Below are 17,301 nucleotides of genomic sequence, written 5' to 3'. Positions count from 1 at the left end.
CGTAGGTAGATTCAGCAAAAAATCCAAATAAAACCTAAGTGAACATAAAAAGTTTAAGGAATAAACACTGAGGCATGGTATCTTTTTAGCATTCAAATCAAGCAGCAAAACCACTTTTGGAATGAACTTAGTTTTCCCTAATGCACTCACCAATGCAGTACAGTGTCTGTGATGTACTTCCCTAACTCACGGTGTCCTATGAAAAGTATGAACTGAGTGATGTGTCTGTCAACACACAGATTTAATGCTTGTTCTTTGTAAGTCTATTTGCATCATTCCAGGCAGGAAGCATACTCATCCAGGATTTCGATACTGCAGCTTTGTGCAGCAGAACACATCAATGTTTTCTCTTAGTCACTCACCCACAGTGTGTATGACCCCCTGCGACTCCCAGGAAAGGTCAGCATGCTCTGATCTGAAACAGCAACGGATGCCAGGCCACTGCTTCTGGATGGCGGCCATTCGAAGTCAGCCTCAGCCTGCTCAGTTTTGCCTTTCTGCTTCTTTATAATCTGTAAGGTTGGGGGAGTGGGGTGGGAGGGCAGGATATGGAAGGAAGGGGGAAAAAAAAGGTACTTTTTTTCATGGAGAACATGACATTAACTCTTTCTCAAGACAAACTCCCTAGAAAACAGTTTCCCTTTGCTTTTTTTCCCAGCTCATGCAAGGATGATTCTGACAAGCTGCACACACACTTCTCATCTAAAGTCAGACTGCATGCAAGCACACAAGCTTTGGTACAATAAATCATAATCAATGCCTGGAGGAACACCAGAAGTGAATTAAATAAACGTGGAAACCTGATCCTACCCTAACACTTTAAGCATCAGCAGCATCTAATGTCAGGTATTTTCTCAGATAAGAACATTTGCAAAGACACATAACATAGTAGATATGAGGGGAATTTCAGAGGCTCCTATGACATCTAGAAACATTTCTACTTAAAACAAGAGGTTTTAGCTGTCTAGACACTATTTTTGTTCTTGCAAATCTAGACTGTCTTGAGAGAGAGATCATATAAACTACTTTCCCCCTACACTGGCAGATTATTTCCTGCTGTGCTTCATTTCCATACGTTTCCCAACTCCACTTTAAAATATCTACAGAATGTTATCCTATGAAAGATCTTGCTAGGCAGCTTTTAACAAATGTGGTAGCAATTCAAGCTTAACTAATATAGGCCCTGGACTATCAAAGACCTAGTAAGGAGACCTGATCTTCTAAAATCCCTATTAAAAAATGAGGAAGATTATTTTCCATTGAGCTGCTGCTCCTCTAGCCCTACTTGACAGCCCTGTAAACACGTTCCTGTTCCAGTCATTCATATATTGCTGAATGCTGCATCTCATATACAAATGTGGTAATGAGGTTAGCTCACATGGAGGGAGATTGATCCTCCATTGTGGCTAATTCTTTAATCACTGAAGCTAAGAATCAGTTTTTTCATGTTTGTCGTGCCTTGCTCCAGACTGTCCAGGCAGTCTCGAGGGGTATTTGTTCCAAACTAGCACTCCATTTTGGTTCTACTGTGGCTCTATTAGTGCCACCTGCTGCTTTGCAGGCAGAAAACAAAGCTTCCCAGACAAAGCCAAACAAACCAGAGGAGTTCTGTGATTTTTTTGTCTCTCTCTGTTAATATTTGTCTCGTAATGATTCTATGTTTTGTAGATGCAGAGTTCAGTACAGTTGGTATAGTCAAGTGCCTGTTCCTTTAAAGGGGAAAATTTTGTATATCTTGGCAAATACAGATTTTAAGTTTGAGCAAGTAGGGTTCTCCTCTTCCCTGTTAGTATATCACAGACTGAAGGAATTGTACCTTTCAGCTCTGAGTGTGTAGGCCATCACTTTAGGCACTAAATTAATCTTATTTGTTCACTAATGTCACTGTCGGATACAGTTGGTTAAGCCTTGATTGTGATAGTTGAGGTTGCAACTTGTCATTTATTATGTACTTCCTATATTGGTGTCATACTGTTTTCTGCTAGAGCCCAAGCTCACTGGATTAAAGTATCATGTTTTGGTTATTAAATAAGCTAAAATAAAAAAAGTAAAAAATGCTTGCCATACCTTCTGCACAATGGTTGTGGCCAGCTCTTCTATGAGATCCTCCTTGTGTTCTTGCAAGTAACAAGCCTCGTTCTGTTTGTCCTGCATGAAAACAGATACCTGTAGTTGCCAACAAATACCTGTAGACTTATCACATAATTTGTACAGATCAGAAAATGGGTATTATGTCCTGTTGGCATTGTGGGAAGAGATTGCAGGTACTTACATCACATGTCACTTTCTGAAGCACAACATACATCTTGAATACAAGTTCATAAAACTCATGCTCAACACTGTAGGTTACACACGAGTCACTACTCTTTTTTCATTGTTTCCTTTATACCTATTTCTTTTAGTACCACTACCCACATTAAAATAATGTTATGTTTAAATTAACAAACTGTATTAGAAGATGTTACCAGGCTGTCACTGTAGGTCTCTGCCTTAGAAATAGCTTCTTCCACTGCTTCCTCAGCAACACGTAAGGCCACAGCAAGGGTATCCATCATGCTGTGTCCTAGGTGAAGAGTAAATTGAAATGATCATGTTCATTATTTATGTTTTGCATGACAGAATGCAAACTTTAGACCCATGTTCCAGACATATTTTCTCCTATTTTGTTCATGACTAAATTGATTTCCTCAACCCCAAATTTTGCATAGCAAAATAAACACCTTAAGAGAGAGCAAGCAATTTTTTTCTACCAACTTCCATGTAACTTCTTAAATTCAAATATTAAATACCATAAACCATGGTATTTCAGTAACTAAGAAGGAAATCATAGGGGGAAAATCCATAAGCTTCCTATAAGCACTAAGAGGATATAAGAAAAAAAAAGAAAAAAAAAAACATGAACATAAGAAAAGAAGTAGGAGAGAAGCAGCAAATACTGAATGTTAAGAAAATCATGCCAGAGTAAGCGTGTAATATCTTGAATACTGAAGCATGAAATCTCAGCATGGCACATATGAACACGAAGGATTTTTAATATATTTCTGAATGTTCCAGCTAAAAGATGGCTGGATCTGTGAACAAGACTTCTCAGCACTCTAGGCCATTTGTCCAGTAATTCAAAGTCTAAGGGCTATGTTTTAATGAAATGAGTCTTTAGCAGTGTACCTTCTGTCTGCCTGTAGAATGTAGAATCACTGCCACAAATGCTTCCATCATTTTCAAAGCTTCCTTCAAAACAACCTCCTTCTGCTCAAAAAAACCAGCACCACACGTTAGTATAAGAAATACCCACTCACAGCGGAGGCACTGTTAGATTAGGATATTCTCTCGAGGTACAGTGGCAATGCACACAAAGAAGGATAACTGGAAAATTCCTCTTACCTTTTTATATAAAACATGATTGCAGCAATTTTTGCACAAAATATGACTCCTTTTGAAACGAAAAATTATTTGTACAATAAAAGAGAGAGAGGAAGAAGCTACTAGAATATGAAACTTACATGGTGAAAGTTAAGCACTCGGAATTTGCTTTTAATATGACATGGGGTTGAAATAGATTCTACTTTAAAGGGCAATGCTGTATAAATAAGACAAAACTAGATATCTGTGCTAGAATTTATCTTCAAGTGGAACAAAAGGTTTACCTAACAGTCACATGGAGGAAAGTTAGCCATGACATTTAGACTCAAAGACCTTCCTCAGAAAAGACTCACAGAGCACATGCCACTGCATCTTCTCACTGAACTGTCACTGTAGCACTCAGGGACAAATCCAATGACAGTGTGGCTTAAGGAAAGACTGTATGTCACAGGAAAGTGCTCAAGGATCCCTGCCCTCAGTTTTAAGCCCCACATCCATCCTGACTGATGTATTCTTGCCTTTACACATATTTGCTCTCAGCTGTTACAGAATCTTCTCTACAAAGACAAACTGATGCAGGTACAGCAAAATAATAATAAACAAGAATGCATCGGTCACTGCTTCCTAAAAGTTTACAGCAATATTCATGAGAAACAACTGGAATTTTCGCTTGGGACAAGAGAGGCCATTGGCCATCCCATGTAATTTCAGAAAAAGTTGAAAACTGTAGAAAAGCTACAGCTGCTGTAGAATTTGAAAGAATTACATTAGGAAAATGTTTAGCCCAAAAAAGCCAATGAGATCTCAAACATTCATCTAGTTGAACTTTAATTAATTCACTAAAATTACCAGCATAACACAAAACACCACTTAAGAATCTATTTCACATCTCCAATTATTTTTATGGGGTTATGCACTGTAACACCACTGTTAAGGAAGGATCATGTCTCTTCATTTAAAGGTTGCTATCAATTCTTAATTTTCTTTTAACCCTTTACAAACACCTTTATAAAAATAAAACGTGGCCAGTTTGTGATCTTGCTGATAGCAAAACCTTGTGAACAAACTTTGAGTTTAGGTCAACTTAGACATACGAAATGTATCCCATGCTAAGCAAATTTTGCTTCAAATGCCACAGAAATATTCTCAGGCCAAATGCTGAATGCAAAATCCTTCTCTCACTCATTGGCTACTGAGAACTGCAATAAAAGTTGGGATACAAACTTGAATACAAACTGCAATTTACTTCACAGACTGAAGATCACAATTCTGTTTTGAGTAGTATCGTAATTAAGATTATCAGCGGTGTAACTACAACTAGACATTCTTTAAATTATTGAAATGGCTCTCGAGGCACTTTATCTCTTTGTTCTCTCTAGTTTGGTATTTCTGAAAAGATACAACATTACAAAATCTTTTAGGAAAAAGATTCTCAGAATTTTCATTGTTTCAGCTCTTGTGTTGAAGCAGGTAAGGTCATAACAACTGAACACAGCTGCTCTTACCTATTACATCAGGACAAACGCCACTCTCCAGTCTATGCTTCTTGTATAAATTCTTCAGGACTTTGGCACTTCCAAAACACTTGAAGCGGCTCTTCACATTATTATAGTACCAATCCAGAGACTGGGTCCTTAAGAGCCTAAAACAAAAAGGAAACAACATATTTGCAATTATTCTACAACAAACAAAACCAGACATTAAAAGGGATCACTGCTCCTATTTGGGAGAAAACACTGGAGCTGGAGAAGTCTACTCCACTTAGGGAACCTCAAAGCAGCAAAGAGCTGCATGCAGACAACCTTTCTTGGCTATCTACTCACAACTGCACTTTGGTGTTACTTCCAACAATAAGCACCACCGACATCAATAATCCATCCTACTGGATTTGTCCCCAAAGCTCACAGACTGTTAGAAAGCCACAGGAAAAGCTCCGTATCTTTTTCTACTGGGCAGAGGGCTCTCGGTTCACCTCTCTTCCTTCAGTAGTTGGTGATGGAGCATCTATGCCACATCCCCATCCAACACTACCACAGATCTCTATGGGAAAAACCACAGCAGACCCATACATTTCCTAGAGAAGGAGGGATGCATCTTAAGGTCCCCCTATAAAAGCTGACTTACCCAAAGGCATGCAGGAAGGAGAAATACGTTTGAGCCAGAGAACATGAACTTTCACTGCATGTTCACTTCCCTGTTTGAGCCCATTTGTTCCTTTGCATATTGCCACAGTAGTTCATGTTTAGTTAATTTACTGCACTTACAAGTGCAGGAAGCAAGATATTTTGATACGGCATGAAAACATCTTGTATAAAACAGTATGGAGTACAGGCTGCAAAGGTAATTTCCCCTTTGCACTAATTACTATTATAGAGGTCTTAACTTAAAAGGCTCATGGAGCTCATTACATAAATAAGCAGAGATTATTCCCAACACAAAGACTTCAGAAAACAAAAGACTAAGGTTAGCATCCAGGGCCAATATGTGATCACATAGCAAAATAATGCTAGCAGTGCTGAACTGTCACCACTTCCAGACTTGAAGAAATCCAGATGGTTTAATTCCATTTATTAAATCTGGGCCATTAGGTGAAAACCAAACCAAAACACAACCTCACTGTAACCATAATATTTTGCTTCAGACTCCAGATTTTTCTTTATAAAGAGAAAAACACATGAAAATTCAACCGTTTCACAAGGAAATATTCTCTCACCCTTAGCCACACTAACAGTGTAGATCATATTCAGCACTGACGCTTGAGAGATGCTCGATAGTGACCCACTATGCTGAGCAGGAGGCTTCAGCCAAGTGCTTCCAGTCAGCCACTGCATTTTTTGACTGTCAGTACACTTAAAAAGGAGTACCTGATTCATGTAAAGCAGAATGTCATGGTCTAGTCTATTCCTCTGTCACCACTGGAAAGTGTCTAATAGCAAATATCATCAGTGGGAAATTAAAAATGATGAAACATGCTGTATTCAAGCTGTGAAGTCTTAAAGTTGCATTACTTGCTCAAATGAGGGTAACAACTGAAGAAAATGCACAATTGGAACAGAAGCATGTTGTTTTCTGTATGCGATTAGATGTAGGAGAGGCGTGTACAGATAACGTAAAAACATCAGACCTTTACTATCTATCCACACAGTAATATCCCAAGGGGATAAATTAGCTCCACCAGTCACATTTCTACAAATACCATTTGCATCTGACAAGGAGTAAGCTCAATTTTTTTTTTTTTTTTTTCCTGAAAGATGTTCTTACAAACTGAGCAACTGAGATGTGCTGCTGGCTGAACAGGTGCAGTGGGAAGCATGCTCAGGTCTGTCTGTGACACACTGGGTTTCTGAATTCCTGCAATAGTTCTAGCAAGGAATCAGTGCCGATGCCTGACCCAGTCCTGAGCAGGGCTTGGCAGCTGGCACAACTATGAATCTGTGAACGAAGGCCACTTTCTCTCCACAACCCACAGTTCTTTGGTGCTTTGAGATCCTACCTTTTCTGTGGGCAGGAACTGTTAGCTCTCATGGAAACTGTACCCTAAGAAAGCATAAGATTTCAGTCAATAGCATGGAGTACGATCAGTATGATGGATAAAACTAAATCTGCACGACTGGGTTCGAAGATGCTGGGCAGAAGACATTTGCCAGAAAGGATGTTCTTTTACCCCACTTTTACTCTTTTTCCGGGTCTGATCAAAACTGCTTTCATAATAGCAGAAAGCTAACAACAGTTTTCTTAATGAGTTTAGACAGTGCTTTGTAACGGGCACAATTTTAGAGACAAGCTATTTACAATGATAACATTTTCAGTGTGTGAACTTTGGGAGAGCAATGATAGACTTCAGACAATGAAAGAAGAGGTGCTGCTCTCTTCGCACCAGCTAATCTGCTGGAAAAACAAGGGCTGGGATTTTTTTGTTTAAACTTTCCATTTCTGCAGGATTAACACTTTGTGACTAATCTATTCACCTCATCCTTCTCTTGTATGTGCTGAAAAGCTACCAACAACTCCAAGTCTACACTTCAATCCTGCATATATTTTAGACGAGATTACAATGATTCTTGTAAAGCTTTTCAGCCTCCTAACTTTCAAATAAGTCACAATGGGCCTGCCTGCTGATTCCTCCTGGAGAGAAAGGATTTGGAGAAGAGAGCAGTTCTCCTTATAGATACTAAAACAAAGGGCCCATTTAAGGGACAAACAGCATTTTCTTCTCATTTCAAAATTCTTTAATGCTGACCTACATTTTAAAGCTGTATTCTGCAAAAGCAGTTCCATGAGGCCAGTATAATGAAAGACTATGCCACTGCTAGCATTAAATTGTAAAAATGAAATGCTTCTCTTATTATCTCTAATAAAATGTGCACAAGTTCTCTCCATAAAAGGAACGTTCACGCTTATAGGATGCTAGTTGTATTCATCTTCTGATATTTTATTTATCTTTATTTCTGTGCCATAAAGACTGCCCTGTCTGACTGCTACGTCTATTTCTAAGTAGTCTTAAGTGTTAAGGACATCATTTGTATTATATAATATTGCCATGGTACTGAGTTATATTTTTACATGCTCTTTTTATAGTTTAAAACCACTGCCCCTTGTCCTGTCACTACAGGTACAAAGTATTTCCTTGTCTTTTCTCAAAAGCAATAACATATTCCCAGAGCTCTCTCTTTTCTAGGCTGCACAGCTCCAACTCTGTCTGTTCTCTATAGCGGAGATGTTTCAGATGAGGCACTGATGCCTGTGCAGAGACATCGGGCTGCATCCAGGTGACACTGCAATACACAAGCACTGCACCTTGACCTGCACAGGTATGCCACAGGAATGGTTAAAGCAGTGCGAAACAAATGCCATGGGAAAAGGCCAGTGAAATTCAAACAACAGCAGAGGAGAGATCACCTGAAATCAAAGCATCTGTCTGAGAACGAAAATTGCCCAACACGGGGAGAACAGTGCAATCATCTCTGTCCTATGCCAACAGCAGTGAATTCAGGACAGTGATCTTATTGCAGTCCACAGAACATTAATTCAGTGAGCTCAACATACACTGTTGTCCCACGTAAGGTGTTTCCTAACAACACATGTTCTTCCACTCCACTTAGAAGTTCACTGCCCCAACTTCAGCTCTTAAATTCCCTTGTGGACGACAGAGATGACATCTAGACTCCAGGCTGATATCTGTGTGCAATCTGTTAACATTCATTACCTGGATTGGTTTAAACATCAGCCATATGCGGTGACAATAACATTGTTAGTATGGAAGAGTTTGCTCAGTGGCATACTTTGACCTTCCAGAGCTCCTGAGCTCAGCTGAAGCCAAGTCCTTGTGAACTAAGGAGGCTGGATGTAAGCAGAGCACACCTGTGACCTTGGCTGTGCACCTCTGCTGGCTCCTGTGACCCAGTCACAGGTATTTTGTATTTTCACATCCTCCTGAGAAATGCCAAACCTGACACACCACCTTTGCTTCATATTTATACCCTTTCACCATTTACACCTCCCATGCTGCCATCTCCCATGATTTAACCTCACCCAAGACTAAAAGCATACTCCTCCATCACCACATCCTCTTTTCTTTTTGGCAGCCAGTTGCATATTTAACTCACTTTGCCTATGAAACTGTTTGGATCCTCTCTGAGTTTCAGTCTTTCAATTCCTTTTTCCCAGAACTGAAGAGGTTATCTGCAAAAAGACAGCCTTCTTTTTGGATTTCTGCAAAGGATAAAATTTGAGCAAGTGGTGGCTGTACATAGGTCAGGCTCACTGTTTTTGCACATCATTTAAACTTAATCCTCTCATATGAAAGCAAACAGGCTGAAAAAAAAAATGTTGTGAGTGCAAGTTTGATGAGGACCATTTTCAGGTCTGTTCTCCACAGGCAGTCGTTTGAGTGAGGAGAAGACTGAGGTCATATTGGATATAACTGGAGTTAGGGTTCCCTCCTTCCGTAGGAAAACACACCTAAGAGATTAGAACATCAGCCTTTAACTGGGATATCCTGCCCTGAAAGGCTGTATGTCAGGAATACCTGACTCACAAATGAACACACGTTTGGTATATTAGCACAACGTGCTGCCCTCATGAAGCACACTGTGTTTTAGAGTAACAGAAGTAAAAATCTACAGCAGTTATACATGTCAAATTTTAAGAAAAAAGGGTTCTCAAACCAGTGCTCCACTGTAATTTTGCTGACAGTAAACATGGAGTCAATGGCAGTTAAAGCATTGACCTATGTAGGGTCAGGACCTCTCTTCAGGCATCTACCAGCAGCGAAAGATATAAGAGGCCAAGTCCAATATAGCTCCTGACAGTGTCTCAGCACGAGCTGATAAGCCTTTGCCATAGCAGCATGTCTATGTCTGCCATGTCTAACAGCCATTAGTAAATATTCCTTGCCCACTTTTGCTTTGCAAAGAGAGCATCACTGACTGACACTTATTTATTCAGAGCTGACCTCTGCTCCTACAAGTTCAGAAGGCTGCACTGCAGGGAGCTTGTGGACTGTTTGCAGTACCAGCTGTGGTTGTTTTAAGCCATGAAACAAATGGGATCACATAGGTCTTTCTGTTGCCCCCCTGAAATGATGATGTCTACCAGAAGATACACAGCTGTACTGTTCTTGATGACTCCCCCATCCTTACACTGGTGTTCTTCTACTCTAATATTGAAAGGTTTTCCTAACATTTAAGCAACATCTTCCTTGTTTCTATCTAAATAAGGTAACTTACGATGCTGGTTCTCCTCATTTCTTAAGGCTAAAGAATCCTGTTTCCCCATACATCCTGTTTTCTAGCCACCTGATTGCTCCTATTTTTTTTTAAATTTTCCAGGGATCCTCCAGCTCCAAGTGGCCTTTGTCTCTGTTTAAACACAAATCACACAACTGGTCATTTGAGGCCTTAGCTGTACGCCCTCTTTTAAGAAAGCCAAATCGAAGTGTCAGAATACAACTTGGCACAGTGCAGACCCTACAGATGAGATGAGATGGCAATCAACAGATATGCCTTGGTGATACTGAATCTGGGTGGTGCGATGCTGTGATTCACTCATCTATTGAAGTCTTGCTGAGACTTGCAGCTTTGAAACTGCCATCTTTTCAGAAAGCAAGATCCTGTCAAAGTCCAGGGTATTTTCACTCTACCTTTTTTTCAAATTGATGATCATAGACTATGCTTTCAGAAACGACGTTTAGGGTACATCTCCTCACAAGCTGTCACCTGCTCTAAAACGTCACTTTTGTAATGAAATCCACGTGCTTGGCTGCCCTATTGCCTTATCAACAAGCAAACAGCTCTATGAGATAAGAGAGCCATGAAGCCTGCCATAGCCAAGAAGGCTTATGGTCACACCCATATCGATTCCCTCCATGGGCATAAAAAACCCGTCTCTCTTCATTTTACTCCTACTCTCACATCTGTATGGATGTGTAAAGAGCTCTAAACATTACCGCAGTGGCTGTAAATTATTAAGTGGCAAAAAATGGCTTGCAATCCTGCTTGCAGCGGCATAAATGGAGCCAAAGAACTCGCCACCCTCATTTCTCAGCCTTTCCAGGTGTTTCCTTCAATGTCTGAAAACCACCCCACTGCCACACTGCCAAATGTTTTCCTCTTAAGTTTTTCATTAGAGGGCTTATCTTTACACAGAGAATTAATGAAAATTAAATAAGTGGCCAATGGATATCTGAAACTAAATTGAAACAAGTCCAAATCCAAATGCTTGCATGAAGCTGGAAAGCTCTGATATTTTGGTTTCAAAATGCTTTAACACTTTTATATTCATGTACAATCTAAAGAATTTATTTTCATGTAAAATAATAAAAACACAAATAGAAACATCGTAAGACAAAACTCTCCTTCTTAAGCAAAAGAAGAGATTTCACTTTATCTAAATCCATTTTCTCCTAAAAATTTCATTTTGTGTGAAATATTGCATGTTTTTTCCTACCTCAATTTGCAGCAAAATACATTTCAGTATCTCAATATTTTTCAAAGGGAAGAAATTTCATACCCTGATCATCTTGTTCTGGATATTTTTTAAGGTAAATGATAGGAATTAATCAACATTGCATCGTTAGCAAATTCATGACACTTGCAGGCTCACAACATGCTAAACAAAACTTCAAGCAAACTTGAATCAAAGCAAGTTATTACAGCTATACTGAACACTGACATGCTGTCTTTTCCCATCACATTTGTTTCTACTTGCTATAAGCATCAATGTAATGTTTACTTTGGATTTCCAAGATAAGAGAGGCAAAAAGAACAAAAATTCACACTGACGGTACCTCAAAATAATACACCCTGCTGTACTTAAGAAACAAGAAGAGCTACAGTTATCCCTAAGTTCTCAACTGGACAAGCATCCTTTTCCTACTCCGCTGTCACAGCAAACATTATGAATTTATCCTTTGTTCTTATCCACTGAAGTGAAGGAAAATTCGAACAAAAAACTCATATACATATATTTCAGAATGCTACATCAAAACAGTCTCAGAAAAAATCTGGTCATTGAACTGTGCATTTATGTTAATGAAATGAAAGCATTTTCAGTCAAAATATAACTGAACATTAATGGCTACGAACAAATGCAGCATTCACTGACATGAGAAATGTTTTCCATTACCACAGCAGATACCAAAGGAAACAACAGAACATAAAGCAAGTTTGATTAGTTATTCAAATTACCTAAGTGAAAGATTTTCTTTCTGCAAACTTCATTTTTAGTCCACAGATTCTTAAAAAACAGCAGAACAACAACAACAAAAGCGAGGTCGATGCAGCGTAAATATTTTCACAAAAGAGATACAAACTCCACTCCATCAGAAAAAAATACCAGAGGATAAACCATGCAAATTAATTCTGTAATCCTGATTAGAAAAATACGCAGGGCTTTTAATATAGAGCTCAAGAATACCAAAAAGACAACAATCCTCTGCATTAAGGTCTGTTTCTGTTCTTGTGTCAGGAGAAAGATGTGAACAAACTGCTGTGAAACGCCGCCAGAGATGAGAAGAATCATCGCCAGGTGAAACCAAAGAGGAAGGTGGGCTCATTTCAAGATTATTTAAAGAAAAAAATTAAAAAACAAGAAAAAAGAATTAAAATAAGCTCAAAATAGGTAAAACTTTGGTGGGGAGCAAAGAGGTGCGATTTCAGGTCCCATCTTTCGCAGTGGTTGTCTCACCCACAAGCCCAAGTCGTGCTAAGCTGGGCTGTACCGTCATCCTCTGGGAATTAAGTGCAGTGACTCTACCACCCCCTTCCTGAGATTACATGTATTTGTAGCTTTTCAACTCCACAAGCCACTGCACGGCTTAAGAAACATACTGTTCAGCTGAATGCACTGCTTCATTACGGATACAGCAGTATATGTGACTTATTACATACTCAACAAGAGTAGAACATCTCCAGACCCCAATCTCTCTAAGTCCTGAGCTGGAAGATGTAAGGGAAGCATTTCCCTGCCGCCCACTTGGCCATGGCAATGAGGAGGAATGAGCTGCAGCCATGCTGTGCTCCCTTGACACGGTGCAGATGGATACCCAGCACAGTCCAAGCAACAAGATTTCCTTGAATTACAGTGGAAAATGGGTTAGAATGCGAAGAAGTCAGCACAGCCACTCAGCCAACACCTGCACCACAGCAGCTCTTCCCCACGTGGAGCACGGGCATGTCATCAGCACTGAGGTGAATGCTGAGCAATGGTACTGCTACTGCTGCATGTGAGTGAGCAGCCTGAGCACACAGTGTGTGCCTCACTATGCTCTATCTGCTTCTCTGTTTTGTGCTCCTTGTCAGTGGCGCTCTCTGATTAAGCTTTAAAACCACACACAGGATGCTTTTTAAAAACAAAAACATGTTTTTTCAAAAAAACCCTCAGAAGTCACCATATCTGAAATGCATGTTTTTCCCTGGTGTAGTTTACCCCGACACACAGGGAATATTTTTAGTTGTAAGCTGTATTGTGCAAGCTGCCCGGCAGTCTGACAAAAGCTAAATTCCAGCTTACAGCTGAAAACCGTAGAAAAATTCCAAAGCCTTTACAAATTATACAAATGAGACTTTAATCCCAGCTGGCCTCACTAATGGGGGCTCTACATCTGGGCACACACAATGTACTTTTCATATGGATTTTCAGCTATTTGAATAATGAAAAATGGAAAAAAGGAAACCCTCTGTTTTTGCGTGCGCGCGTGTATGTAAATACTTGTATTGCAATAATAAAAACCAAACAGTCCTATAAGCACAGATTAGAGAGAGATAATGTCAGAGAAATACAGCTGTTTCTGAAAAACAGTCCAGCTCAGAGCTTTTGGGTAAAACCGATCTACTGCCCAGAGCACCAGAAAGCTTCAAGGCCAATTAATCTTCCCATCCTCTCCAGGGCCGGCTGTTCTCATATGCCAGTGTTTCCAAATGTGCTGCTCAGACCCTAATCGAAGGGCCTCAATGTACATACAAGGCTGTATAGAGTGGACTTCTATATATAAAATGCTACTGTAGTCTCACCTGATAATGGCAGAGAAGGCCCCATAGATGTAACAGAAGATATCTCTAGACAGGCCTCTCTCCTGTATGTGATGGCCATGGGGAGAGTCCGGGCCAACAGAAGCTACTTGTCATTCCCAAGACACCACCAACCCGCGGTTCTCGACAAAGGGAAGAGAGCATAGGTCTCATCTCAAGTAGAACTTGCCCCATAAATGCTCTCAGACACAGGGTTTGAATTTTGGGTGGTCACGTATGGAGCCAGGAGTTTGGAATCAAGGATCCTGATGGGCCTCATCCAACTTGGGATACTCTGTGATTCTAAGGTGGGGAACCAATGCCCAGTACTGGCTGTTAGTTGGCTGCTGGGCCCTAGTGGCTCAGAGCCAAAGGGCAGTGTGCATGCCTCTATGCGCTTTTAAGGCAGGAGCCTCACGCAAATAAATTACAACATCATTTCTCTCTGACATGCACAGAACTTCTGTCAAAAGGCTGTCGAGGAGCCCTCAAGCAGTAAGAGAAAGTTTCTTGCAATTCTTTTTTCTTCTTTCCTTTTTTTCTTTTTCCTTAGGAAAACGTGCAGGTGGGATAAATGTTTCGTTTGCATTACTGAGATAAATTTGGCGAGTGTTGGAGCAGGCAGTCAGTAGAAGGTGGTACATTAAGGATGTTTTCAGTGTATGTGCTGCTCCATTAATGTACTGACTTTCTTTTAGGAGATGAGAATAAGAGAAATCACCAGCCCTTGTCCAGCAAATTCTGGAAATATAGGAAAAAGCCAACTACATTAAATGCTAAAACATTATTATAAATGCTAAAATATGCCTATTCCATTCTTTACTTGCCCTGTTAGAAAGACAGGGCAGGTACTAAAGTAGATTCCGTCACATATAGATTCACGGGAAAATAATTTAATGACCAATTTTTAAGGATGGTGACATGAACATGCAAATGGACATCCATCCAAATGATGCACAGCTTTGCAGTGAAATCCTGCAGAGACATCTCTCAACTTTCTCCTGTCCCACTGTACAGGAGGGCTCCACACAGGTCACACAACGAGGACAAGACATGAGGTAAACGTATGCACACAGGATCCTGGGACAGACACACATTGCAGAGGGACATGGGTAGAGTTTTCCTGGGTAGTGTTGCTTTACTGGGCAACCCTGGCAGATCATTGATTTGTATCTTGGCCAAGGATTGTGCTGCAACAGGAAGAGAACTCTGCAACTGCAAAGAACACCGCGCTGGTGGAACTGCATTGAGATGGGAGATTCCAATGCATTAGATAGGATAGGTCTGAAAAAGCTGGAGGATACCAGCGTCTTACAAGAGACCAAATTATTTGACATTAAACATCACGGCTGACAGACTACTGCACTTTGTTTTCACCCAAGGCAAAAGACAGCCTGCCTTTAAAATGATGGCAAACAAACAAATGACTAGTTGCTCAGGACATGACAAAAGGAGAGTGGAAATCAGAAGAGTCAGGGATATAGAGAAGTGCTACCCAAGGCCAGAAACTTCAATCTATCACCTCATAGGCATGTTTTAAAAATAGCACAAACATTTTAACTAACACAAATTCCACACTGCAGAATAAGTAAAAAATGATTTAGGACCTAGAAAAACATTACAAGTCACATATATATATGGAACACTGAATAGTTCAGCGTTCAATACAGAGTAGCCTGTGTAATGAAAAGTGGAATGACAAAAATGATTATATCTTCTAGCTATTAAAGGAAAGATGTATGTTGGCTACTTGAATGTTTACCCTCACTGTGTTTTCTTTTAGTTATGATGAAGTTTCATAGAAAAACACATTCTTATTTTCCTGAGTTCATTTCTGAAAAAGAGTACCCCAGGGGTAGAAATACAGGGGAAGTGGAAAAAGCAAACAAAACCCTGAAAAAAAAAACCCCTAACTTACATTGCAAGATGAAAAAAATAAATTGTTCTTCTCTCCCTGCTCTCAAAAGAAAGAGATTGTACCAATATAAAGCATTAGGAATATCTATTTACTTTCAGCATATGAAGGAAAATGAGGAACGAGTCTACATTCAAGGACATTTGACTCCTAGAATGAATCATAGCTTGAGTAACGACAGGTTAGTACTACTGTTTTAAAATATTTGGATTTTATATGTCTAATCCACCTACTGTATCAGTCAAATAAGCTTCACACGCTGCAACAGGATTATTTACTGAGTAGAGCTAAAATAAAACCGTGCACAGTGAGCAAAAAGATTTTTCAGAAAAAGGTCTAGAAACAGAGTTAAAAACAAGAACTTCTTTTGTAGTCACAGAAGAATTTTTCAGACCAGAACCAACTACAAGATTTTGTGATACAATCTATGATCTACGCCCTAATCTTCCAACAAATTAATTTCTTATGGAATCAAATGCCACAGTTCCACAGTTGGTGAAGAAGTTAATGAAATTTTTTTACATCTAGTCTACTTCACGCTTCATTTTTCTTTACAATTTCATTCCTCTTCACCATCAGTAAGTATAGCGTATGTACCAGGGTTTCTTAAAACTTATTAACTCATTGGCAATAATACAATTATCTGAAAGCATTTAAGATCATTGAAAGAAAGCCGACTAAAGTCTCAGTAAATAAATAAAATAAATGGCTAAACATTCTTTAAATCCATTTTACAAGTGAAAAACTGAGGCACTGAAAGACTTGCTTCCAGTTACTTAGGAAACACAGCATGTTGAGAAAGGAATTCAGATAGACTGACTGTAAAGCTGGTGTTTTTGACTCAAGCTGACCCCTCTTCTGTCTGAGGCATAAACATTTTTGTAAAAGCTCCGTTTTCTTATCTGCAATTTGTTCAGGTTAAATATTTGATACGAAACACTTGTGCTGAAGAGAAAAGGAAACCAACACTCTCTAAATCTCTAAGCTTGAAGAACGTTGAGCGAGATCAAAGGGTCGAGTAAGCTTGCGTGACAACGCGTGCAATCTTCTTCCAAATCCAGTAGACAAGCAGCACATCTGAACTTGGAAACAGCCTGTAGCCAAGGATTTTGCTGATTATTTAGTGAAGATATACGGCAAGAATTATAAGTGGCTGAATACGTAACGACAGACACAAACCTGAAGAGTGTTCAGCTGCATTAAATCTATTTAGCACCATTTCTATTACAACACTACACTGCTTTGCTCAGAAACTTATCAGAGAAATAAGACGTTGCCATTTCACAGGCAAAGATCCACAAATACATACCATGCACCTCAGCCAGCTCCTGCTGTACAAATCCCTTAGTGCAAGTCTGCACTCCCTGCAGCCCAAACACTGGTTGGCTTTATTCTCAGAAGGTTTTGAATGGCACAGAAACCTACATGCTCGCACCAATGGGCTTCTTCACGGTTCCTCATGTTTCCTCATTGAGAAAAGACCATAACTGCTCAAGAGCCCAACTATCAACAGAGCAA

The 17,301-nt window shown here is 39.7% G+C and overlaps 1 protein-coding gene across 4 annotated transcripts in view; it reads right to left on the bottom strand.

Annotated features, from left to right (window-relative positions):
- The window catches only part of LOC122159683 (myosin VIIA and Rab interacting protein), a 176,957-nt gene that overhangs the window by 40,878 nt on the left and 118,778 nt on the right, over positions 1-17,301 (bottom strand). The window contains exons 1-6 of one of the 4 annotated variants that reach the window (XM_042817475.1): positions 5,430-5,466; positions 4,866-5,002; positions 3,166-3,249; positions 2,466-2,563; positions 2,068-2,148; positions 363-512 (exon numbers count right to left, since the gene is read on the bottom strand). In XM_042817475.1, the coding sequence (XP_042673409.1) occupies positions 363-512; positions 2,068-2,148; positions 2,466-2,563; positions 3,166-3,249; positions 4,866-5,002; positions 5,430-5,431 (552 nt within the window). In that variant the 5' untranslated portion in view covers positions 5,432-5,466. The other 3 variants (XM_042817474.1, XM_042817473.1, XM_042817472.1) reach the window with 3 other exon arrangements.

Source organism: Centrocercus urophasianus, unplaced genomic scaffold (assembly GCF_019232065.1).
Source record: "Centrocercus urophasianus isolate 14NV4802_14NV808 unplaced genomic scaffold, USGS_Curo_1.0 seq_16, whole genome shotgun sequence".
NCBI lineage: Eukaryota > Metazoa > Chordata > Aves > Galliformes > Phasianidae > Centrocercus > Centrocercus urophasianus.
Note: the sequence above shows the minus strand (reverse complement) of the source record. Positions and strands in the feature narration are given on the sequence as shown.